At 40.5% G+C, this 25,010-nt stretch overlaps 2 protein-coding genes across 5 annotated transcripts in view; both read right to left on the bottom strand.

The window, feature by feature from the left end:
* Positions 1-982: 982 nt before the first annotated feature.
* Positions 983-11,241, bottom strand: dact3b (dishevelled-binding antagonist of beta-catenin 3b). 2 transcript variants are annotated; one of them, XM_030745017.1, is made up of 4 exons: positions 10,762-11,241; positions 4,850-4,982; positions 4,300-4,410; positions 983-3,723 (listed from the first exon to the last, which is right to left on the bottom strand). In XM_030745017.1, the coding sequence occupies exons 1-4, from the start codon at positions 10,990-10,992 to the stop codon at positions 2,225-2,227; spliced, it is 1,974 nt and encodes a 657-aa protein (XP_030600877.1). In that variant the 5' UTR covers positions 10,993-11,241; the 3' UTR covers positions 983-2,224. The 2 variants fall into 2 exon arrangements, with proteins under 2 accessions (XP_030600877.1, XP_030600878.1); XM_030745018.1 differs by lacking the exon at positions 4,300-4,410 and having other exon boundaries at positions 986-3,723.
* A 2,801-nt stretch (positions 11,242-14,042) lies between these two features.
* gramd1bb (GRAM domain containing 1Bb) overlaps positions 14,043-25,010 on the bottom strand; it is a 73,686-nt gene continuing 62,718 nt past the window's right edge. For 2 of the 3 annotated variants that reach the window (XM_030743927.1, XM_030743926.1), the window contains 13 exons: positions 24,325-24,405; positions 24,035-24,150; positions 23,436-23,595; positions 23,088-23,277; positions 22,798-22,941; positions 22,558-22,676; positions 22,314-22,456; positions 22,015-22,118; positions 21,498-21,792; positions 21,282-21,293; positions 20,539-20,646; positions 20,018-20,138; positions 14,043-18,457 (listed from right to left, as the gene is read on the bottom strand). In XM_030743927.1, the coding sequence (XP_030599787.1) occupies positions 18,368-18,457; positions 20,018-20,138; positions 20,539-20,646; positions 21,282-21,293; positions 21,498-21,792; positions 22,015-22,118; positions 22,314-22,456; positions 22,558-22,676; positions 22,798-22,941; positions 23,088-23,277; positions 23,436-23,595; positions 24,035-24,150; positions 24,325-24,405 (1,683 nt within the window). In that variant the 3' untranslated portion in view covers positions 14,043-18,367. The remainder of the gene's footprint in view (positions 18,458-20,017; positions 20,139-20,538; positions 20,647-21,281; positions 21,294-21,497; positions 21,793-22,014; positions 22,119-22,313; positions 22,457-22,557; positions 22,677-22,797; positions 22,942-23,087; positions 23,278-23,435; positions 23,596-24,034; positions 24,151-24,324; positions 24,406-25,010) is intronic. The other variant, XM_030743928.1, reaches the window with a different exon arrangement.

Raw genomic sequence — 25,010 nt, forward strand, 5'->3', positions numbered from 1 at the left:
ACTTAACATTAAACTATGGAATTTGCCTTATAGATCAACTTACAGGTTGGTGACTTCAGTGAATTCATGTATAGATAATCATAGTTTTAGACTGCTTTCCAAAAAGGAAACAGCACGATGGAGACAGATAATTTTCAGCTAATTTTCTCAGCAGCCTCTTTGTTTACTGGTCTACACTTTTTTTTTTTTTTTTTATAACACAACTTCCCTGTTCGAACTCCCTGTGTGACTCTTACAACCAATCAGAAGCCAGAAACTCCTAAACCTAGATAAATGTGGGAAACACAGAGGTAGATTCATCACGGTATTATAACAGTACTGAAAGGTGCGTATATGGATCATCCAAACATTTAAACATGTAAAGACTAAATATAAATGCACAAATATATATATATATAAAGTTAGCTCTGTAACCAGATCTCTATAAACCAAATGAAATATGTTTACTTCTAAACTTTACAATAACACTGGTTTTACTGTAATGAGGTCACAAATGCCTATTTTTATCCATACAAGATGAGAATGAGATAAGAGGTAGGAGAAATAACAACAAAAACCCGAAGGTGGCGTGACCACCATTAGATAATATCTTAAATTTGCCATCTGGATTCAATACGTACTATTGGTCATTTTGATAGTAAAGTATCAATGCTTTGAAACTATCAATATTACACAGAGGGTGGTGGTAAGGAGCCATCCATCGTGGACAGTTCGCCAGTCCATCACAGGGTTAAAGCAGAGAGCTTATCATGTAGAAAAAAAATATATTTTAGGAGCACTGCTCGAAATATCTACTTTCTCCATCAGGATTTCTGCCTTTCTATCTTTTAGCATATAAACCTGAGCCCTAATTCCAGTGTTATATGAAATATTTAGAATAAACCAACCCACATTTTACTCTTTAACACATTATGTACATCTAAATTAAGAATAATCCAAAGAATATAAATGCAGTAAATTATCAAGTCAGTAAAATGTTTGCTTTATTTACAAACTACATTCACTCCAAACAAGGCCACATACTTATTTACAGTGTGTAGGTCGGGGTCCCACTGTTTCAGGGAATCTGTGACTTTAAACATGCATGCATGAATGTACACAGGTCTTGGTACAGCCTCTAATAAATCCATCCCTGACTCATAGTTGTCTGATTATTTATGCTCACTGGCTGCAGAACAGAGGTAGAAAGAAGTTCACTGCAGTGAAACTGGGACACACTAAGAGGAGCTCAGTAATGGCTGAAAATAAACAGGCATACATTTATGCTCTGCTGAGAGACTCACAATTGGCACATGATTTTTGAGTCTGTAGGAAACCAAATTTAAACACGTTCATTCAGTTCGGTACGAAGGAGAGAGTTTCTATAGGATAAGTGCTGTTACCACATTTGGAACAATATGCTAACCATTTCTAAATCATTTTCATGAATTCCCTGAAAGGAGCCATGTCATTTGATACAGATTTGTAGGACTATGGAGATGATCATTAGCACATTTCTAGTTAATGAACTCCAACATTTCAAGATTTTTAGTCACTGCAGCAAGGACAGCTAATGATACAAAATGTGAAATTTTAATAGTAGCTTTTTTCCAATTTGAAGTCAACATTTGCTTGGATTTGAATACATCAAATAAATTCCTGTTTTCTTTACTACTAGCACCAAATATTCTTTGAATAAAAATTTATACAATCTTATTAGGAAATTTGGACCCAGCAAATTTACCTAAATTTGTTGGAAGGTCTGTGCCATTAAGTTTTTAATCTAGTTTCTAGAGTAATGACATCTCAAAGGTTTCTAATCTGGTCAAAGTATCAGTAATACGGACTTGCATTTAGCCAACTGTACACTCTAGAAGTGAAGTATAATTATTTGATTATTTATTGATGAGGGCAACAGACATCAAGGAAAAACCAGGCAGCATATTCACTCCCTTGGCTTCTAGGTGGTACATATCAACTGGTATCAGTTATCGTCCATTAGAGCAGTTTAATTCCCATTAGTTTTGTGGTTGTCAAGTAGAAGATGGATTTAATCAGACAATACAGATTAAAGATCTCTAAATACGTCATCATTCATGTTCATGAACGTAAATGAATCTCATTAAGCACACACTGTAGGTTGAACATGAAGATGGGATCTGATATTTGACAGAGGATTTGTTACCAAGTAAGGTAGAACACAGTAGTGAGGATCATGTGTTTAAAGCCAGTTTGATGATTTTCCTCATACGGTTGTCATGACTTTAAGGGACCCTGAGCGGAATCTGAGAATCTTCTTCTTCAGAGCATGGGAGGCTTTTATCTTAACAAAGGCTTTTGTTTGAGGTGGGGCATTGCCAGTGGCTTGTGGTGACGGAGAGGATGAGGAGGTAGAAGCAAGGCGGGGTGGCAGCTGCTGGGGCCACACCAGCCCCCCACTCTCATCTGAGTCACTGGATAGTGAGCTGGAGGCTGGAGAATACACCTCACTCATGCTAGACTCAGACTCAGCAGGGGCAACACCACCATAGCCCTCCTCCCCCTGACAGAGAGGTGCATTTTCCTGCAAGTCCTGCTGCCACAGCTTGGTGTGCTGCTGTGAGTGGTAGTTCTGGGATTGGGAATGGGAATATGAAGGACCATGACGAACTTTTCGAGGTGGTCGTCTGTGTACCTGCCCTGCTTGGATCTCCCCCTCATCTTGGCTGAGCTCCAGATTAGACCGCCAGCGTCTGCTCTCATTGTGGCTGTTGTTGCCCACCTCGTATCCGGCCAGCTGGCTTTGATTCTGAGTGGCATCACCTATGCCTTGGGGCCTCTCTGTGGTGCTGTACCTCCTCTCTGGAAGCACCCGCTGACCCAGGAGGCTGTTTTCAGACTGTGATCGATTGGTTTTACTGCTTGATTTCTTGGATCTCTGTCTCTCACTGTGACTTTTCTTAGATGCTCTGGACTTGGGGTGATCAGGAGATGTGAAAACTCGGTTGGACTTAGGCTGCTCTGGGTTGTAATGTCTCGGGGAGCACACAGGGGCATGACAGGCTTGTCGAGGGACATACTGAGCACTGACTAAACTGTGCATGTGATGAATAGGGGGCTGTGGATGTAGATAATGCTGGGGGGATGGGGGTTCACAACAAAGGTCAGGAGCCCCAATTCCACAGTTATGGTCCAGTGAGGGTAGAGGGGATGGTAGCCTCCCTGCCAGGGAGTTTGGATTGGGCTGGGGGTAGGGCAGAGCTAAATAACAGTCCTCCTCCAAAGATGGGGCCTCTTCATGATGGGCCTCCCACTCTAGGTCACAACCCCATCCCTGGCTCTTAGGGTTTGCAGAAGGGTCACTATGGGGCTGAAGATAATGATCAGAAAGGCAATGCTCTGTGGTTAAAGAAGGAGTTCTCCTGTGTAGAGAGCTATGTCCAGAGGCACTGCAGTATGAGGGGTCGGGGCCAAGAGTGGTACGTGGCTGACATGGTCTTGGTATGAGGGTATTTCGCTGGATGAGACTCAGGATGTAACCCTCTACTCTCAAAGCCTGCTGGTAGTCCTCTTCGGTGACCTGATCCTCTGCAATTTGCTGCTGCCAGGCAACGTGGTCTCCGCTGGGGTCCCACTGCCAGGAGTCCATGGCTGTGCCCTCCTCAGCGATGCCCTCAAGAGGTGGGTTAGGAGCAGAGAAAGAGCGGGGTAATGTGGTGTGTAGACATTGTGCATCAAATTCTCCATTTAGCATTAGGGGGTCTCCTAATTACAGAGAGAAATGATGCAGTTAGCCAAGAAGCAGTAGCACAGTATAAAATTTTAACATTACACTGAATATAACATTAAGATGTAATCAATAAAGTAATAATAGGTAAACAGTAGCATATAATTGCAAATCTAAGAATTTGCAGTATTGCTAACCCCCTCTGCTAAATGCCATTAATTTGCATTATTAGAGAGCTAACGTTTACCAAATAGCACAAAACTGAAAATAAATGTGATAGTCTTGGATCAGGACAGATGATCATCTTTGAACTGTAAAGATGATAATCAGAACAGATCATAGAGCCATGGTCCTCAGAAAACCCTAAAATTATAAGACAGACCTACATGTTTTTGACATTTTTGGCTGGTTGGAAGGCAGCAGACAATAGAGTAGAATATCAAGTCTGCCATCTTTGTTTTTAAAACCTTTTTCACATAGGGGCAGTTGACTGCTCTATTTTCGCATGCAAAATGCAAAGACTATATGCCTAAAATGTTTACAGATTTGCTTCAACAAGCACACATGTGCAAGTTTAACAATACCTCAAATCTTTCCACGTCATTCATCCTTACCCACAGACTTTGGCCTGTCATTGGTATAAGCCCAGGAAGAGATGTTCTCTGTGGGCTCAGTGGTGCAAAATTTTCCTTTTGGCAACTGACCTTCATTTGATTCACAGAAATCTAGGGCACAGTATAATTAGAGAACCAGAAGAGAGCCATTCATTTTCTTCCATTTAGCCAATTCAATTCTGTTTCAGGGCAAACACTTAGACACAACCATTTACACTCACATTCACACCTATGGGTAATTTACAGTTGTGGTCAGAGTCTATTATCACTCACACTGACTCATCCCACTTCTCTAAAAATATGTTTTTTTTTCACTGCAGTTCAGAAAAAGGCCACAGAACAAAATCACATGCAACTGGAACATAAAGGAACAATAAGAGGAGAACCTCATAAATGAAATGCAGCCTCGTTCAGTAGAGCAAAACTCATAGGCTAAAAAAACATGCTTATCTGATTTATTGAAAAAGAAATTCATACAGTGTGTTTGCACTTAGATTTAAAAGCCTCACAAAGCTTTGATTAAAGAAATTGTTTAAAACTGTGGAAGTACCAGCACTCGGTCGACTGCTGCCAGTTTCTCCTTGGGCTCCATCGCAGCAGCCATCATCAGTGCCGATCCTCAGCTCTCCCACCTGCTGTTCCAGCATTTGCATTAGACCCCATGGGGAGCTCTGAAGAGCACTCTGAAAAACAAACACACACTCAGACTATTTTCCTGTTGCCTGTAATTGGTTGCACTGTTGAAAAGTAATTGTTAAGTAGACAGCAAGAAGCAACAATTAGTGATTTTAACAGCAAAAAAAAAATCATTCAAACAGCGCTTGCAATGAAATTAGTTGTTTCCAGAGATGCTAATGGCAGAAGCACAGCTGTGTATCCAGCTGCAACACTGCTGAAAACATTAAACACAATATATCAAAACAGCAAAGACTAAACTCAGATGCAGAAGTTTCTAAAAGACAAACGTGACCATCACATGACCAAAGTGTAGCCATGTTCAACATCCATATCTGTCTCGCCTCTCTTACATATTTAAGCAGGCTTACAGGAGGCACAGTCAGTTGAAACATGAATAATTCAGGGCACTGTAGTGGGTGGGGATACACACACACACACACACACACACACACACACACACACACACACACACACACGATTGCTCATAGAGCTCAAACCATCATCAGCTAAAACTGTGTATAGTAAAAAAACCAAACAGTTTTTCTTCTATTTGTGTGTTTAACATTCGAACCCCTGCCCCCTCACACCCCCTCCCAAAACCACTAAAAAAAAAAAAAAAAAAAAAAAAATCACACACCCTCCCTTTTACACTTCTGTTTGTGGTAAAACTGATAAAATTAAACATGCTGGTTCAGCCAGCCTGATAATTTTTTGCTGGTCTCATGTTGACAGGATGTGACACACATTAACATGTACAGACATTTGCTTCCAGTTTGCCTGAATGGGTTAACGCAAATGCACACACAGCTCTGTTTCCAAGACTGTATTCACTTTCATTCCTGCAGACTAACCTTAATTATAACAAGTACTTGCCTTACCCTAACCCTTGCTTTTTGCCCCTAAAAAAAAAAAAAAAAGGAGAAAAGTACAAAGAATCTGAACGTGTAAACAAATGTAGGTCTTGGCAACATGAGCAATACCTTCCCTGATACACACAGACTCACACATGCATTTCAGAATGCCAGAGTTGATGCAGCTGATAGTCTATCTTCTGATAATGAAGTCTCTTAACGTGCACTATGTCCTGATAACAAACTGATACTTTTTACATTACACACTTTTCATGATGGAGAGCCTGCTGGACAACTGCTTCAGTCTTCTGCACTACCTGTGCTCTCTTTTTGTAGACACGTATAACTCTGTCAGTGAAAAACTGAATATAGAAATGTACACAAACTGGATAACATGCAGAGGAGCTGGTTAGAAATTTTTTAAAAGGCACTTTGTAGTTTGTTCACACAGCTTCAAAGTTCAGTTCGGAGTCAGTAACTGTTCCAAGACTTCTACGACACTGAACATATTTCACCATGACCCTTGATGGATGCACCTCTTATGCATGTTACAGTTTCTAAACTCACTGATCATGTCTTTTATCTTAAATATGTTTAACTGAAGATGGAACTGATCACAGCATTTAACTAAATCATCAAGGACTGGACTGTGGTTGGTCTCATTGTACTAGAGCTGACTAACAGTAACAGAGTCATTTCCATGCTTCAAAAGGTTCCCGTTTTCATATCCGCTCTGACATAATAAATAATAAAAGTGAGAGCACGCATTCCTGTGGGAAGCCAGCCGAGGAACAGACCTGATTGGACAGGATCCCATTTATCTGGACTCCCTGTGTTCTGCTAGATAAAAAGTCAAGAATCGAGGCCACAAGATTTTTATTCAGGTTGAATTGTTCTAAAAGCCTGAATTGTCTTGAATTGTGGCTGAAGAAAAATCAACAAACAGCAAATGAGCATGAAAACCTTTTCCCTTGGATAAGCAGAAGAAAATGGATGGATGGATGGATGGATGGATGGATGGATGGATGGATGGATGGCTGTTTAACAATGTTACTCTGGAATCTCCTACTCCTCCATGTGGTCTATAAGCAAACTGCATGGAGTCGAGCACATGCTCAGTTTGTCTTAGAATCGCTGACCTCATCGGTTTTTCCAAATGTTGTCATCACAATTGATGTAAGAGGGACTGGTCTGAAATCATTTAGATTTTTTTCCCCCAAAATGGCAGTACAACTATTGCATAGGGAACAGTGAAGATTACTACCCCCCCTAACTAGGGCTCTAACTCCAATACCCTGCAGGTTTAATGTGGTCATAATGCACACACAACCTCTTCACCTCAAAAATACTGTCATTTCTTTTGTCTCTACAAGGAGGCTTATTGTCTTACTATAAAGAAAGCACTAGCATCACTACATCAGTACTGTTTTGTATGGCAGAAACGTTGGCTACTGGTGTGTGGTAAAGAAATGCTGAGGCTGGAGCTGAGGAGCAGAGCCTATTGAAAAATCAATAAATCAATGATGCTGTTTCACAGTGGTAACTAATTGCCAACTATTTGTGGACATATGCACACACACACCACAGAAGCCATGGTGCTGGATATTAAATTATAACCTGACAAAACAAATAAATCTCTCTGGATGAACAAACCATGGGGTTGATACTGTGACATTTTGCTTTGGCTGCACTCTGTTATTACATGTCTCACACTGTTTCTCAGACGTGCTGCACACTGTATTATTGCTTTTCTTATGGCATCCTATGCTCCAGGCTCATGGGGGATGGGGGAGATGAAGGACACCAACCAGTCTCACTTATAGCCATTAAAGTGCCGTGCCTATACAACACACCAGGACCACCTGTTCTCTCAATAAAAGAGATGAGCAGCGTGAGCAGCAGGTGAATCCAGGTGAAATCAGGACAACAAAAAGACCAACAAATGAGCGATATCCTTTTCATTACCAACTGCACTTTGGTGTATATGAAGAAGGGGAGGCTATTGAATTATTAAGAGTGGACTGTCTCTGTCAAATACAGAAAGATGGATTGAAATTCTGTCACACAATAGGTTTTCCTGCAAGACAAAAAAGAAAGAGGCAAAGGTGTCTTGGCTGTGTTTAGAAAGAGGCTGTAGAAAAGACTGGTGACCAGTAAGAACCAGCAGGGCTTTGAAACAATATTGCCAGGATAAAGAAATCTATGCAACAGGGAACACAAAGCACACAGCCACACTGCTGGACCCACTATAATCAAAGCTATGTTGTGACTGGATCCATGCAGAGACGTCTGTGGGAGGCCGGAAACACACACACACACACACACACACACACACACACACACACACACACACACACACACACACACACACACGGCACCCCGCCCCCTGCTCGACTCAGCTACTGATCTCTTATTTAGCACATGGACACGTTTTAAATGACTTGCTTTAATTTGGTAAAATTCATTCAGTTAATTTTGACAGGAAAATTTTCCCACACATAATTTCTGCACTGCATAGTGAATAGCATTAATTCGTGTCCTCCGACTCTGTTCAGTGTGCACTGGCTCACAGGCTCAGCGGCAGGATGCAAGGGCTGCAAAAGGAATCCTTAAGTAAAGACTTGAAAGAAGCTGTGCTGGTGTGACTGAAAATTGCATAACTACCTCAGAGTCGATCTCAAGGTGTGTTTGTGGACAAAATGTTTGCAAGTGTGTATTGTCTGTGCGCATATGATTTGTAGATTTTCTGAAGATTCTTTGCTTGAACGGTACACAAAGAAACCAAAGAGCACAAAAAAAAATTTGAGGTTTTTGTTTGTGTGCCAGAACAAAGCGCAGTAACCCATCATGGAAGTGATAAGTCACTGCTGAGCAGACTATGCACTCACTAATGATGCACTGCTGTCTGAACACAAGGACACAGGCACACAATCTGATTGATGATGAGCCAGCAGTTCGGCAAAGACACAAAACAAAAGGAAAATCCACTGTAGATACAAGTACACAATGCTGCAGAATGAGTGTATTTAAGCAAAAGACCCACATATAATAATTAAATACTTGGTTTAAATCCCTGAAGCTAATTAATATTCTTCAAAAGAGATTAAATAACATTTGAGAGCACATTTATCTCCAAAAATCAAACAGTCCTCCACTGATGGATGTCTGTGTGTCAGATTCATACAAAATTTATATAATCCCTTCCACTCTCTCCAAAAAACACACAGCAGGGAATCTGAGAGGGAGGTCAGAGATTCATGCTTTCCCAGCTGCTGTCTGGCGTCCCACAGCTGTCAACACCTTCAACAACACATACTGTATCAAGAAGGGGGGGAAAAAAAAATGCCTCTCTCAGCCTGTTTGGGGCCACATTCATGTTCAAGGCAGCTACACGTGTGCGCGCAGCACACAGTGTCAGTCTCATGGGTCAGTTGTTTCTGTGTCACACCGTGAACTATACATTTTACAGACTTTAACCTACATGGGAGATGAGATTGGGGATTTGGCTCGGACGCAGATGGTGACCTGATATCACCAAGACTCAATTTGAGACTAGAGTCGTGTCGAGCCCAAATATTCTCCAAGGAGTTTCCCGTGTAATTACTCACACGCTTGGATAAGCACAACGGTTAATAAACATCGATCCAAAGGCGGGTTGCGCAGAAATGAAAACGGGGAAATTAGGAGGTCCTGCGAGGAAACGCGTGTCACTCCTTCACTCTTCTCGAAAACGCCAGTCGTTGTGTTGATGTGGTGACAGGCTGACAGCTCCTGCAGCACCAGTGGATGTGAATGTAACTGCGTGTTGGCACATTGGAAACACTCATTTTATGGTTACTATATATATATATATTTTGTAAATAGAATATCATATCATATTTCTAAAGCCAGTACAGAGAGCCACCTATGTGCGCCTTTTCCTTTCACTGGGGCCTCGATCGGCATCATTAGTATTCTGCTCCATATGCGCCTATTGTTAGGGCCCCGGCAGAGGAGAAGAGGGAAGGGAGGAAGGACGTGTGAAGAGGAGGCGGCTTATTTAATTTCTCTTTCTCCTTCTTTAATAATGGCTTCCTTTAGTGGAAATGTTGAGACAAGACCAGAAGTTAAAACAGAACGCCCCCGCGACACAAAAACCTGGGCAAAAAAGGGGAGAAAAATAAATAAAAATAAACCATTTTCAGCACAGATAAGTGGGTGCTCACTGGTGCGTAAAACTTCCCATATGAATCGCTGTCGTAGTGCTGTTAGTGAAACTTCTGTTTGTCGTGATTAAACCAGCTTTTAATCCCCGCAGCTTGCTGTGGCAGCACGAAGTATCACTTTTACTTTACTTAAGCGTCACGAAAAAAAAAAAAAAAAAAAAAAAAAAAAAAAAAAATCAATTATAAGGATGACAATTTTCGCAGAAAGACGTTAGCTCCACCCGCAACAATAAATCAGGAGGAATAATTCATTCTTTTATGATGTACAGAAGCACAAATGAGAGCTTGTTAAGTAGAGTATAAAAGTCTGTGCGGAGGGAACAATGGGCCATTAAATAGTCGGTCTGTGCCACAATCGACGGCTGCTCCACCCCCTGATTTCGTTACCCACGGGCATAAATCTCAGCCAAAAGCAGAGCAACTCGTTACACCCCTTCAAACAGAGACCCTATTAATCAAGTTGTGCAACTTTCCCCCCCTTTTCTTTTCAGCCAGTGGTCACAGCAGCACAAAAGGCGCAGCCCAAACTAGAAGTCCATCCAGCGGTCAAGAAGATTTCAATGAGAATACGCATAAGGCTATTTGACATTCAAAACTATGTAGAGCTATGATACATGACAGGGGTAAGGTGGTGGTGGTGGTGGTGGGGGTTATCACAGGGTGGGGTAATGCGGGGAGCTGGAATGCAAACATGCAGTGCAGTAAAAGACACAAAACAAACTTCTTACCAGCTGACGTCTCAGTGTCAAGTTTTCCTGGCCCCAGCTGCTGAAACATCTCAGCTCTCCTCTGGAGCTTTCCTGGGCCAGCGGGTCTCCTAGAGCCATCGCCCCCAGAACCAGGCACTCCTGCCGCTGTCTGCGGAGCTCCAGCTCACACAGGCCGGCCACACATACCTCCAGGCGCTCCTTGGTTCGACTGCGCTCCACAGTCACTGGAAACGAGAAGGCACGATGCATGCCTCCCAGATGCAGGGATTATGTGCAACGAAAGCTAATTATTTCCTTTATATTGTAGTTTGTGCTCTCCAGTTGGCCCAGATTTACGAGGGCAAGCGCAGGCTATAAAGGGCCATGCTGTATCCCATTCCTTGTAATAGTATGGTTGCCTTGGAGCTGTGTGGTTCCCCAGATTGCCTGTCCACTATACATTTTCTATTTCGCAGCTGTCAAACGGCAGGAACAGAGCTCCGCCCTCTGCGACCAGCCACGGCGAAAAAGTGGGGATCAAGTCATCCGCCCCTTTGTAAATCCGGTCTCAGCCTTCATTGGACATGAGAGGCGGGTGGGGTGCTGCGCGTAATGTTGTCCCATCCCCCTTGATTCATTACAGAGACGCGTCGACCTCACCCATCTTCCCATCGTGACCCGAGGCTAATGCAGCTCGTGAGGAGGTAGTAAAACTCTGAGATGTTATTATCCTAAAGCAATTTAATGTCACCAGCAGAGAAATGAGTTAAACAACGACAAAACGGCAGAAATTGATCATCACATATCATTTCACCACCATCTGGTTTGCATCGATCTGCTTCATCTCTTTAAGTGTTGTTTATGGTAAATGATTAACTCGTGATTTAATAAGGAAACAAGTTTTCCTCCTTCATTTCACTCCCTGCTGCTCGCCGTGCTTGCATGTCTTCTGGATGCTGAGGAATGCAGAACACATCTCCCAATCAACGCCGAAAAATGTGTATGAATCTTTTATTAAGTGCACCCTTTTGTTTAGTCTGTGCCAGAAAACAACACGACTGAAAATGTAGAACATGGATCAAAAGAGTAGAAGCTGAATAACAAACAGGTTTGGCATTTCATTCTTTACCATTACTTTGAAATTTTTTTTGTGTTGCTTTTATTTTGTATACGCACGTAATCTGCAGTTTTATGGATTTTCTCATCCTCTTCACTCTCAACGTCATGCACTGGCAATGCAGCTTGCATTTATTGGATGAGTTTAAACAACAAAGAGATAATTAACAGGCAATTCATGAAACATATAAACCGAGACAACAGGGAGCCATAAGGATCACGTGAGCAGGCTCCTCTGACTGCAGAAGGTTTTGACAGTGTTTTTGCGTAGGAAAAAAAATCCCCAAAGTAACAATCCTTTCAGGATACGGCATCAATATTTAAAAGTCTTATGATTTTATTTTTTGAGTGCAGTAACAGATGAATATTTAACCTATCTGTCACATGCCATTTTCCCCAATACTACTCCCTCTGAAGTCTTCTGCGGTCAAACATACTGTGTTTGTAAGGGTAGTAACTGCATTCATGGTAAGAAGGAAGTACACCCTCTTTTGCTTCTAGGTGTCTGGTATCAGGACATAATAACAATAGCAGGTCTTAGGTAAATACTCATAAAACCTCAGATGCACAGCAATAACAACAACACATGACACATTACATCATGCCATTATTTATTTAATAAAAAGTAAGTCACTGTTATTGCTTCCACGGGAACTAAGAGGGTCAGGAGCAGCCAGGCGCTGATAATCAAATGCACTTTATTAATTGATGATCAGCAAGTGAGAGCACCTCTATAAAAGCAGAGGTTTGGGCAGTTTGGCAGCCTGGAGCATTCAGGTGTGTGTTAACAACACAATGCAAAGGAGGAAAAACATCAGCAGTAATCATAGAGAAGCAACTGTTGCTGCCCATCAATCTAGGAAGGGTTATAAGGCCATTTCCAAACAATTTGAAGCCCATCTTTCTACAGTGAGAAGGATGGCTGCCAGTCTTCAAAGAAATGGAAGTCACAGCAAATTCACCCCAAAGGTCAGACTGTGCAGTGTACTGAGAGAAACTGCCAAAAACCAAAGAGTTACATCTCAGACTCTACCGGCCGGTTTCTCGTTCATGGATTAAGGAAAAAGTCAATGAAGACCACAATAGGAAAAAATATTTAGTCCAGGATTAGACATAATCCCTGTACGGGAAACTGGGCCTACATGTCACGGTCCTGGGCTAGTTGCCCAGTGTCTTTGGGTTTTGGGTTCTGTGGTCTTGTTTATCTAATTATTCTGAGATTCTTGGTTTGTCTTGTGGTTATGTTGATGGTTGTGTTTTCCTTTCAAATATATTTAATCGTGTTCTCAGTTCTTTGTTATCCCTTGGTTTTTTTTAATGCTTATATGGAATCATCTGTTTTACTCTTTAATATATTTAGTTTTGTTCCTTAGCTCCATTGACTTTAGAGTTTAGTTCTCCTCTATGTGTCTTTCCCATTATAATATTTCCTCCTTCTTGTGTTTTGTTTCCCGTGTCATGTTCATTCTTTTGTGTGTTTCCTTACCGGGCCTGTCCTCCAGTTTGGTGTCAAATCTGCGTTCCTGTCTCCATGTTCAGTTGTTTCCTGTTTTACTTTGTCAGTCTCTTGTCCCTTGTGCTTTGTTTTTAGATTACTTCCTTTGTCTCATCTCTTGTGATTCAATTCAGTCTTGTCTCGTTCTTCCCAGCTGTTTCCACTTCCCTAATCCGTCTGCGTATATATTGTCTGTCTCCCTTTGCCCTATGTATGTGGCAGTGTATGTCCCCATACTTCCTAATGTCCCTAGCACCAGTGTTTCTTTGCGTTAAGGTCTTCCTTGTTTAGGTCCCTAGTAGTTTGGTTTTTCAATGTCTATATTATTTTCCCTTTGCATCCCATATTTATGCTCTCCAGCCATCACCCAGTAAATAAAGGCTTGCTTTTTGTCTGCCTCTGAGTTCGGCATGTCCTCACTCCTCCTACAGGCCACACAGTCAGCTACCGCTGACCCTGACACTACAGGACTCTGTTAAAGTGTTAAATGGTAAAGTGCAGTACAGTTACAGAAAGACTGAACAAATATGGCTTGTCTGGAAGGGATGTGGGAGCCTATCCTCATATGTAAAGCCTTAGAAGTACACAGAGGGTGTACTTTCTTTTTAGCACGACTGTATACTTCCTGTTAGGAACACCCTCAGCAATCTTTTCGTGATTCATTTACCAATTTTTATGAAACTCACAAGTAAGCACTCCGACACAGCAGTGCCATTTGTTTAGTATTTTTCTTTATTCAAATTTCCAACCTCTACTTCACATGAACCAGAAAGCCACTTTTATCTTCAGTCTCTATGAGGCAAACGTCATCAGCAAGTCAAAACCTACGCGCAGCGCAGGTTGGATTCTTTTGTCAGTGTGCGTGTGCACACTGCAGATATACACAACATATACATACAGCATATTTATCTCATGTAGAAATTTCACTAAAAGTCAAAACCTTTAAAAAAAAAACATACAGTAGAATTCTTCTTGAACAGAACTACACAGTACATATTTTTATCAAGACACGCTCCAACACGAGCGTGGGTTTAATCAGTGGTCGTTTTCAGGAGGTTGCGTGTGATTCCTACTGTGTGTTAACCAAGGCTGTTAGTCAGTACTGTGTTGCATGGATAGCACTGTTGCCTTGCCACTGTTGCAGCAAGGCAAATGCCCAATGGATACAGTTAACAAAGCACATACAGTAACTCCATTAGTTGTCAGTGACAAAATCTCCCAGACCACCTTGGTTCCACAGTTGTGCAGCGATAGCAACCATACAATCATTCGATTAACACAGATTAACTGCGTGAGTGCATGCTAGGAGAGAAAGAGTGAATGAAAAAAATAAAAAATAAAACATAGGTGTTGATTGCTTGAGAATGAAACTTAGATTTGTTTAAATTTGCTGTTAAAAATGAGAAAAAAAAAAAGCAACAAATTTGCATAATTGCTGAGATTTGTGAAACCAAATTTAGGTCTGCTGTTGTGAAAGGTTCCTCAAAAGCCTGATCCAGCATCTGACTTGGACTGAGGTGGGTGTGTGTTGTTCTGTTTCACTCAGTCTTGACACTGAAATTATCAGTAAAACCGTCTTGATCGAGCATTTAACACGTCTCCCTCAAAGCTTATTAGAAAGAAAAAAACAAAACAAAAAAAAAACAGAAGAGGAAAAAAAAAAAATCTAACCACTACACTTGAAAACAAACTCTTAAAGCATTTAAATTATATTTTCATGTATATGCACCATCATATACATGAAGCATCACTTCACTTCATTTCAGTGCCTTCGGGATTGTGAAGGTGATTTGCATGAAACAGAAAACATTTCAAACCACTCACATTCACATCTTAAGGTTTCTGTGTGTTATCGTTACTGCGCCTTCTTCAAACGGAACACACTCACACGAAGCAGCGATCCAGTCCTCGAGCGTTTCTGCTGCTTTCAATATGTCAGTCAATAACACGGCACACAGGCACGCACTAAAGATATCCGTTTCCCCCTCTTACCAACCGCTCACCCCCACTTTGCCCTGAAAATGGATGAGAAGGGGTGTCAGACTTATTTTGGGACGTGTTTTGAAGATCTCAATATTTAAATCTGAGCAAAAGTAACACTGTTTTCTTTTCTTTCTTCTTCTTCTTCTTCTTTTCAATAGCTGCTTTCAGCTGCTCCCTTATTAACAAGGGGTTGCCACAGCAGGTAGCTCCATATATTTGATTTGGCAGATTTTTTAAACACTGGATGACCTTCCTGAGCAACCCCAAAAGGGATCCGGGATCAAACCGGGGATCTTGTTAGGTGAATGTATAACCCAGTATACTAACACCACTTTTTTAATAGCTATTTTAGCATTAAACGTTTGGAAGCTGTAAATGAGCAGTGTGGTTTTCAAATTTGGTGACACACACCATAGAAATGATTCCCCAACCCTGCCTTTGCCGCCAAACTAAACCATTTTCCTTTTCTTTTATTCAGTACCTGAAAAGGACTTAAAGTGCTTCACTTTCTCATACAAGGAAGTTGTTTCTTATTTTGGAAGTGCTGAAGTCTGTCAGCTGTAAGGGATCTTTGTGGACAAACTGTGAAGAGATGCTCCTTACTGCACCTAACCAGTACATGACATATGACATTATAAATACTTCATTTAAAACAATATGATCATTTGTGAAAGTACATTTCTTCTTCTATCTTTTGGTTCAATTTAGTTGCATAAAGTTAATTCTCATGCTTTCGTTACATCCAAGACAGAAACTTGAAATGGGGAAAGGTCGTGTATATTTTGAGTTAACGCAGGTGTTTTTAAAGGAAGAGATTTTGATTTTGAGGAATGTGCTTATTCTCCCTCTCTTTTATTTTTTTTTTTACTGAGAGTACGATGAAAAGATCATATCTATATTCCAGCTATGAAGGTAGATCTAAACTTATAAAGACTGAGAAAAAATTGTTAGGCTTAATTTTGTCTGGTTTCGTATTTACTTATTTAATTAGCAGTATATATCTAATCATCCAACTTACAAAAAGAGAGCAAATGCACACATTTCCTAAAATGTCAAAAACTCTTCCTGTTTAGCAGACAGCGGTAAAACCACTAATGTGGCAACACGAACAGAAGAGTTGCTCACAAGGTACATGAAGGGTTCATCTCCAAAAATCATGTATCCATTTGCAAGAGAAAAAAAAGGTTATCTGAGAAAAAAAAAAAAGATTTCTTTGATGTTGTTTTTCCTGCCACAAGCTTTATCTAACCAGATGTAGAGTTACTTTCAGCTGCTCCCTTATTCACAAAGGGTTGTCACAGCAGGTAGCTCTGCACATTTTGATTTAGCAGAATTTTTTACACTGCACAAATCCAAAAGGGATCTGTGTTTACTGTTGGGATTGAGCCAGGGATCATTTACTTCTAAGCCAAATGTTTAACCCCCCCACACTATAGAGCCACAAAGTTACATTACCTAACCAATCAACTCCCTGGAACAGTGGTAGCAGAAGCTGTTTTCAAATGTTTGATACATCATTTTGGAACAAAACTCTTCAAATGTGAAGCTGCACCCTGGTGGGATTAATGCAAGGCAGCATCCAAACGCATCAGCATTAAAAAAAAAAAAAAAAAGGCAGCCTGGCTGGAGGAGCCAGAAAAGAAACACACACATATGGAATGGTAAAAATGTTACACTTTTCCCGCACACACTTGTGCGCACACCGTCTCACACACACTCACTCACACACACACACACACACACACACACACACACACACACACACACACATACACTCACACACACATGCGCGAACATAATCGCGCAAATGAAGAATCATACTTGCACACTGGACATGTCACAGACATATCTGGCATGCATCTTTAGAAGAAAACACTTTTTGTTAGAAATTCTGTAACTGGTCTAGAGCTCTGATAATTTCTGTATGTACATAAATTAACAATAAATATAGGTAACGTTTTTATATATTTTGAAATATATATATTATTAAATAATGAAATATTCTTATATATTTCAAATATATTCATGAATTCTTTCCAATTTGAAACATTTTCAAAGAGATATAATCACAGTTTAGTAATAAAACATGTAAGAACACAGGACTCCCCACTGGCCTGGCTGCAGCGTCCCTGTTTCAGAGTTTAACAAGTTGTGATCAAAGTTCAGCCTTTTTTTTTTCTCCCAGACTAATACATTCGACATCATCAGAAGGATGACAAATAATGCAACATAAGGTAGGTAACACTGTGACAGGATAGTGTCTTATCAATCTTATGTTCTACCTTTAAATGTTTCAACACAGTGGTATGTCGGGGAACCAGCCCTGACAGAACCCACGCAGTCCAGGCTCAAACAAGGCAATAAGGGCTGATCAGTGAAGCTGATCTCCCAGCTACAATACTTCTTTTTCTCTTGTGGAGTGAACCTGTCCTCTGATCACCTGGAGGTTTACTGAAGGGGCGCTGCAGCGAGGACCTCTAGGGTACGATTGGTTTGGAACAGTCGGAGAGTGCAGAAAGCCGTTAAGACTCAAAAGGATCCCCCCTTTTCTTTGACTCAACCTCTCCTCTTCTTCTGTTCTTTTTTTTTGACACACATAGACTGGAACTGGACCACATTAACACTGACTGAGGGGAGATAGGTTGTCTAAATGCATGCAGAAGTTTTCCTTCATTCTCTCTGCCACACTCCTGGTTCACATGGCTTACAGTAGGACGCACTTGTAAATTAAGAGAGAAGAAGGAAACGGTTATCCCAACGGTGTTTAGAGGAAGCAAGTCTCGCACCTTCCTGCAATGCCTCAGTGATGCTGGGGATACCTCAGTTCCTGTGTGTGATCGGGACACTTTCTGTCCATGATTTCCTCCTCTAGGGGTGGTTTTAACTTCCGTATGCTAGAGATGACTGTTCCTCTCTTTTTGTCTGTTGATCTGCTGTTGGTCCCACCACCCTCTCTGTCCTCCCTCTGTCTCGCTGCTGCCGGCATACTGGTTCACAAAGAAAACAGGTCCTGTATTGCACAGCATGCCCTCATGGCCTGATGGTGGCATGTCAGTGATAGCGACTCCTCTTCTCCTCAGCCTCAGAGCTGTAGTCCCTTAAACCAATGCCTCTCTGGAGGTTCAATAAAGAGTCTTTCATCTGAAGAATTAAAAGATGAAAATATTAAAAAAAAAAAAAAAAATTAGTAGTTTTTTCCCCCCATTTTCATTTGTGGATGCATAGTGAGAAAGTTATCCAAAGCTAATTCATTCAGGTTATATTTAATCATTGGTGACATGAAAAAATAGCATTAGGTTAGCCTTTATTGGCTTTGACTGAGAATGATTACAAATATTTTGCTTATGGAATAAAACTCTTCTAATGCTTCAGTGGTATATTTTATTTAATACATATAATAAATAAGCATAAATGCAAGAAATTTAATAAAAAAAAACATTGACTGGCTTTAGTTAATTGGAAATGTTGCAAATACATGGTCATCAGTGTCTAGAAAAATACCTTGACTTAGAAAAGATTAAAAAACATATTTTTAACTTGTGAAAATATGAAATATGGTATAAATGCACAGTATGAGCAACATCTATTTTTTTGAAAGAAGTATTTTCTGATTCTTGAATACAAAAATTGATATTTTAGCTGTAACTGATATTTAATTAATTATCCAAGTGGGTTTTATGTGAAACCCAGTTTAAACAGTATACAAAATGAATGATTTATATGGAGGAACAAAACTGCAAAAAATACCTAAAAAAAAATACATAACCAACTAAATGAATCAAAAATAATATTAAAAAAATTAATGTATGCATGATTTAAATTCATTAACTTTACAGCCTTAAATGGCTCACTTTAACTTGCATCTATATGTATCCAGCCTTATATGAATTATGTTTATATTTCCTTTCCCTTTAATTATATATATATATATATATATATATATATATATATATATATATATATATATATATATATATACAAATACATACACACACTCACCAGATGCAATTTTGGCCTCTGAGCATTATCTAAACACCGTAGCCTACTTGAATATTGTTGCAAACCATGTCCATCCCTTTATGGCCACAGTGTGCCCATCTTCTGATGGCTGATTTGAGCAGGATAAGCTCAAAGTGGTTTCTTGAACAATGATTTTGACTCCACAGTCACCAGATCTCCATCTCAATAGAAAACCTTTTCAATTCTGGGGGATTCTCATCATGGATGTACATCTGACAAACTGCAGCAACTACATGATGCCATCATGTCAATATGGACCAAAATCTTTGAGGTACGTATCCATCACCTTGAATCTATGCCATAAAGAATTAGGGCAATTGTGAAGTCAAGAGGTGTACCTAATAAAGTGTCAGTATAGGGTGTATATATACAATATATTTAATAAGGTGTTAAATGAATGAATGTTTTCCTTTTAATTTGGCAGTATTGGTCTTCCGTAGTTTTATTGATAAATGGCTTCTTATCCAGAAAATAAAAAGCAGTACAGTATAAACACAGGCCCTCATTCCTTCACTCAGCACACCAGCACAGACTCAAGGGGCTTTTTTAACTTGCAGTTTCAGTAGTGTTTGGCAGAACTAATATTATATTATGTTTACATAACATAAATTATTGCCTAACAACTACACTCTTAGAGAGTTTTTTTTAACCCCCCCTCCCCTTTTTTTTTTTTTTGCATACCTGGTCTAGCAGCACTACGGATGACTTGATAATCTCCCTCCACTTTTGCAGCTCGGCATCGTGGTACCTCTGCTGTGCCTCCAGGAGTTGGGCCCATTCCATCTGCGTCTGAGGCAGTTTACTTGGAAACACACACACACACACGCACGCACACACACGCACACACACACACACACACACACACACACACACACACACACAAACATAAGGCTGCAGTGTCCACTGAAGCATGATTTCCATTTTAAGCGACTGCTAACAAGCAGTTTTTTTTAAACAGTTTCAGTGAGCAAGCACAGAGTTTTCCTATCACACACATCAGGAGCCATCTGGATGTAGTTTCGTTTATGCGTATGTCTGTTAATATGTTACAGCCTTTTGTACAGAAAGCAATGTTTGGGTATCCTCAATGCCTTCAACTTCTATTAACTATGTTCAGTCTGTATAATAGGAGGGTTTTTCTGGAAATAATAGGTGACAAAAATGTGCAGGATGTAGACATACACCTGTTTGTGTGTGCTTACCTTTCGTGAAACCGCAGACCTTGCCAGGTTGTTAAGGACTGTGCAGAGTACTCCAGCATCCACAGCTTGTAGAAGAGCATCATGTTGAGGAACACAAGCAGGACCAGGCTGGAGGAGGGAAAGAGTGAGAAACTAAGACAGAGAGTCAAGAAACGAGGGCTCAACTTTGCATTTAAATCATTCATAATGTCTCTAATTAGCTGCTATGCACTGTAATGTATACTGAAATGACATTTTAACTGGGATGGAATTTTCAATAAATGCCAAATACAGACGGGTGACAGATTTAAGGATTAAGTTCAGAAAGGGCATCTCTGTTATGCTGTGGGGGCATTTCGCTCACATAGTTTGGGCCTACTTGTAAACTTTATCCCCCTGAAGGGAGTTTCTTTGTACAAGAAACATGGGGGTCACTAAATGGTTTGATGTGTATAAAAATGTGGGACTCAAGCTTTATTGCTTTCAGAGTCACCAGAGCTCAACACCAGTGAACACCAATGGGAAATTTTGGACTACACGTCAGACGGTGCTCTCCACCACCATCAAGGCAACAAATAAAGGAACATGTTTTTGCATCCCTCCATTAAAGTCAAAGAGACTTGGAGCACTAAAGCTGTTTGGGAGACACACAATGACCCAGTGCCTTACAAACACATTTTTTTTTTTAGTTTTTCCTTTAATTTGTAACCCATCTATATTTGCATTCTGCCCTACTGGTTAATCAGAGAACATTATAAGTATACCTGAGACAGATCCTACGGATGGCAATGAAAAAAAGAGGAGAAAGGAGTCACATTCTAAAGGACAATAATGGCATACGACTAAGGAAAGAAAAAATGTTTTTAATTGTGTGTCATGTCACCATGTGTCAAATGTACATTTACATTCTAATGGACAAATATGCAGCCATACCCCACAGGACTGATGTGTGCATGTGTGTGCTGTGATTAACTGCTTACACAAAGCTGATGATGAGCAGCAGTTTGGAGACGCTGTACAGAGCGAAGCCTCCGGGCAGGTGTTCTGGACTCTGGTGTCTCGTTTGTGTGGAGCCCGCCACGTGTTTGATCCTCTGGATCACTTCCTCATCTGTCGGCGTGGTAACAGGGCTGAGGGCCTCATCCAGATGCTGGCTGCGCATGTGGGGAAGCGGCCTCTTCTTGCGCCTCACTGTGGAGTTCTTTACCACTTTTGCCTTTGGAGACAGTTGGTGCGTCTCCATCAGTATCTCCTCCAACTTGGACAGCTCCAACTCTGAGAAAGAAAAAGACATCTGTCACATGTTTATATAAAACCCCATCCACTTTCAGTTTGCTGAAAATGTTCACGTGCTGCAGCCATACACATGCATTTATTTCTCTTTTAGCTATCTTTGCCAATAATTAAAAATATAGGTTCATAAAGGAGGCAAGAATACTGCTTGACAGTTTTTATTTTTTCTCATGTTGTGTCCATTGCATCAACATTGAAGTTTACCAAGATGGCGGAAGTTTTCTTCAAGCCCACTCCAGAAGTTCTTCTCTATGAAGCCTTTTACCAGCCCCCACGGCTGTTTCCTGTAACGCAGCTCCGTTGATATCCTAAGAAGAGAATATGATGTGTTTATACACAGACACAGCTTTTGTCTTTACAATAAAATAATAAAATGAGCTATGTCATGAAAAGAAACAATAAAAATATAATTAAAACACAGGTAAAAATGGTAAAAAAAAAATTAATGAGAATTATGTCAGTGACATAGTTTATCAGGTCCTGTCAGATAGATGACCACTCACCGTAACCGACACTTGTTCTTGGCCACCCTTGTGAGCATGTAGCGGTTGAGCGTGTAGAAGTAATCATGATAGGGGACGTCGTGTGTGATAACCTCAGCGTCAATGATGTAACACTCACTCTCCTGACTGGCTTTGTATAGAGTCTGATAAAGTCAGCATAATGTGGTTTAAGTAACTGTGATTTATGAAGCATAGCAAAGCATAAATAATAAAAAATGTTTTCCAATATGCTTGACGTGACTACCTGTGTCTCAGTGACGGTGGCTGTTTTAGGAGCCAGGGGGTTGGACAGAGAGATGGTGTACATGATTTCTCTCGTCTGGTTCCCATCTTCTTCCTTCTTCCATGGGTGATACACTATATCTGAACAGCAAAGTTTGTAATTTAATAAAGCATTTTTTTTTTTTTTTTAGTTTGCACTATTTCCAAGGAGCTCAGACGTGACTCGACTAGATCATGCTGCAGAAACATAAGGTGTACCAACCTGAGAATCGCCTCTGTTCCATAAAGTCACTCATGAACTGAGACTCTGTGAAAAGGATGTCATAGAGCTTGTCCACACTGAACTTGTAGATCTCGTTGATATGTTGCCTGCCATTGAGATCCTCGTGGAAGGCCTGTACCTCTCCTACACAGCAAAGAAACACACGTAACAAGAAAATAAGATGAGTATTCACATGTTTGTTTTGTTTTTTTTAAATAAGATCAATAGCGCCATCCTGTTATGACTGCTGAAATCAGAGAAAGACACGACTGTCGGCTGTATGCAGTTACCCTCGTCATGAGTTTCTGAAGAATCACTGAGCTCAGTGGGGATGTCTTCATTGTCATTAAAGTCCAGTGATGGAGATGGAACAGGACCAACAGGCCCGCTGCTCTCGTTCTTCTCCTCCACCACCAGAGGCACAGCCAGCAGCTCACCGTCTGGTAGGCAGTCTGCATATTCCTCAGCTGGGAGGTCAAACTGGGGAGCAATAATAATACTCCATGTCAAATACTGTCAAGCAAATATAGAAAAGTTGTTCTGAGAGGGGGTTTTGCATGTGATTTGATCTTTGTGCACCGCAGTCTAAATATGTGTTTGTTTGAAACACAGTATAGAACATACTGCAAGTAACTTACTGTGATGGTGTCATGGTTGCCAGGGCTGGGGATGGTGCTGTTTGGGATGATCTTCTTTTGTACAGGAGGAGGGCTCCCTTCAGGCTTGGCTTCTACATTGTTCTTAGACAAGTTGTCATTGTTGATCTCATTCTCTTCATTGGGAATTTCCTCACTGAACCTGAATGCAAAAGAGAAACGAACCAAGCCATGACTTTACTGCAGCTACAGAGATGTCAACCTTCTCCTGAATGTGATGGTTCAGTCACACTAGACTAAAAGTAGGAAGGGTAGCTGCCTTTGCAGAACTAGTAAATACTTCAGTAAATCCAGTCTTGTTGGTAAAGTGAGAAGTTTAAAAATAATTCTGCACAAATGTAATGCAATTAACCAGAGAGAAGGATGCTAAGTGTACAACAGAGGAGAGTGTGTGTGAAATTGTGTATCTAAACGAGACCTGGAGTAAGTGTGTGTAGAATTTGATGGAGAATTTGAGCACTGCTTGCTCTGGCTCATATTGGGCCCACTAATTATTTTCTAATTTGGGAAATTAGATAATCAAATGATAACATTTATAGAGGTAGCCATAGTAACTGATGCAGCAGCATAACCAGACGTACCCCATGGTGTTAAAGTCGTCATCAGGGGGAACGTAGTCTTCGTCGTCACTGGTTAGGCCGAGCTCGTTGCCATAGCACTGATGAACAAAGTGCCAGAGCTCTTTCGGGCACAGAGGCTGCAGAAGATACACAGACCAGTTATAATGAATGAGGAGGACGGAGAATACTCCACAGTACCAGCAACATTTTTGGTTTGTTTGTCATTCTATGTGTATCAACAGTACAAATAAAAATCTCTGTTTCAGCAAAATAAAGACCAAAGCATGACGTCGCAGATGAGATTTGCTGACCTTGTCAAGCAGTGCATTCTGCCACAGTCTGAACATCATCATGTATGTCCTGTCCCTGGCTCCAAATGAGGTGAAGAAGTGCTGCAAAGAATGAAAAGCGATCATGTATTAGGCCGCACGGAACTAAACTAACACTAGAAAAAAAACTAACTTTTTTTTCCTTCTTGAATGGGATTATTTTGGATTGTAGGAACATTTCTGGGCAGTGATGGTGGCTGCATTTGTGACGGGTACTTGCCAATACAATGCTGAAGAAGATTACAGAGGGCCCATGGTATAAAATACACAGAAAAATAAATCAGTGACTAATGTTAGCTCGATTAACTAAGCGCCTCAATTCTATAGCAACCTCCTGAGTGGAGGCAGGACACTGTCCCCAGTGTCTGCATAATGAAACAGAAATGTTTAAAGAAATGCAAACAGAAAAAGCAAAATGAGTCTGTTCTTGGAAATAAATAAATGGACACTGCAAAAGGGACATAATATAAAATTAAATACAGAAATAATTTTGTAAATTAAAAATAAATAAATAAATCAAACTTTAAATAAACATGGGAAAAATGCAAATGTAATTTGCATTAAAGAAATTAAAGAAAAGTACCCATTTATGACACATTTATATCCCTGCATTTCTATTTTTAACAGTACAATTATAAATGTTCTAAATGAGCGTTTTATTTATTTCT

Source organism: Archocentrus centrarchus, chromosome 13 (assembly GCF_007364275.1).
Source record: "Archocentrus centrarchus isolate MPI-CPG fArcCen1 chromosome 13, fArcCen1, whole genome shotgun sequence".
Classification (NCBI taxonomy): domain Eukaryota; kingdom Metazoa; phylum Chordata; class Actinopteri; order Cichliformes; family Cichlidae; genus Archocentrus; species Archocentrus centrarchus.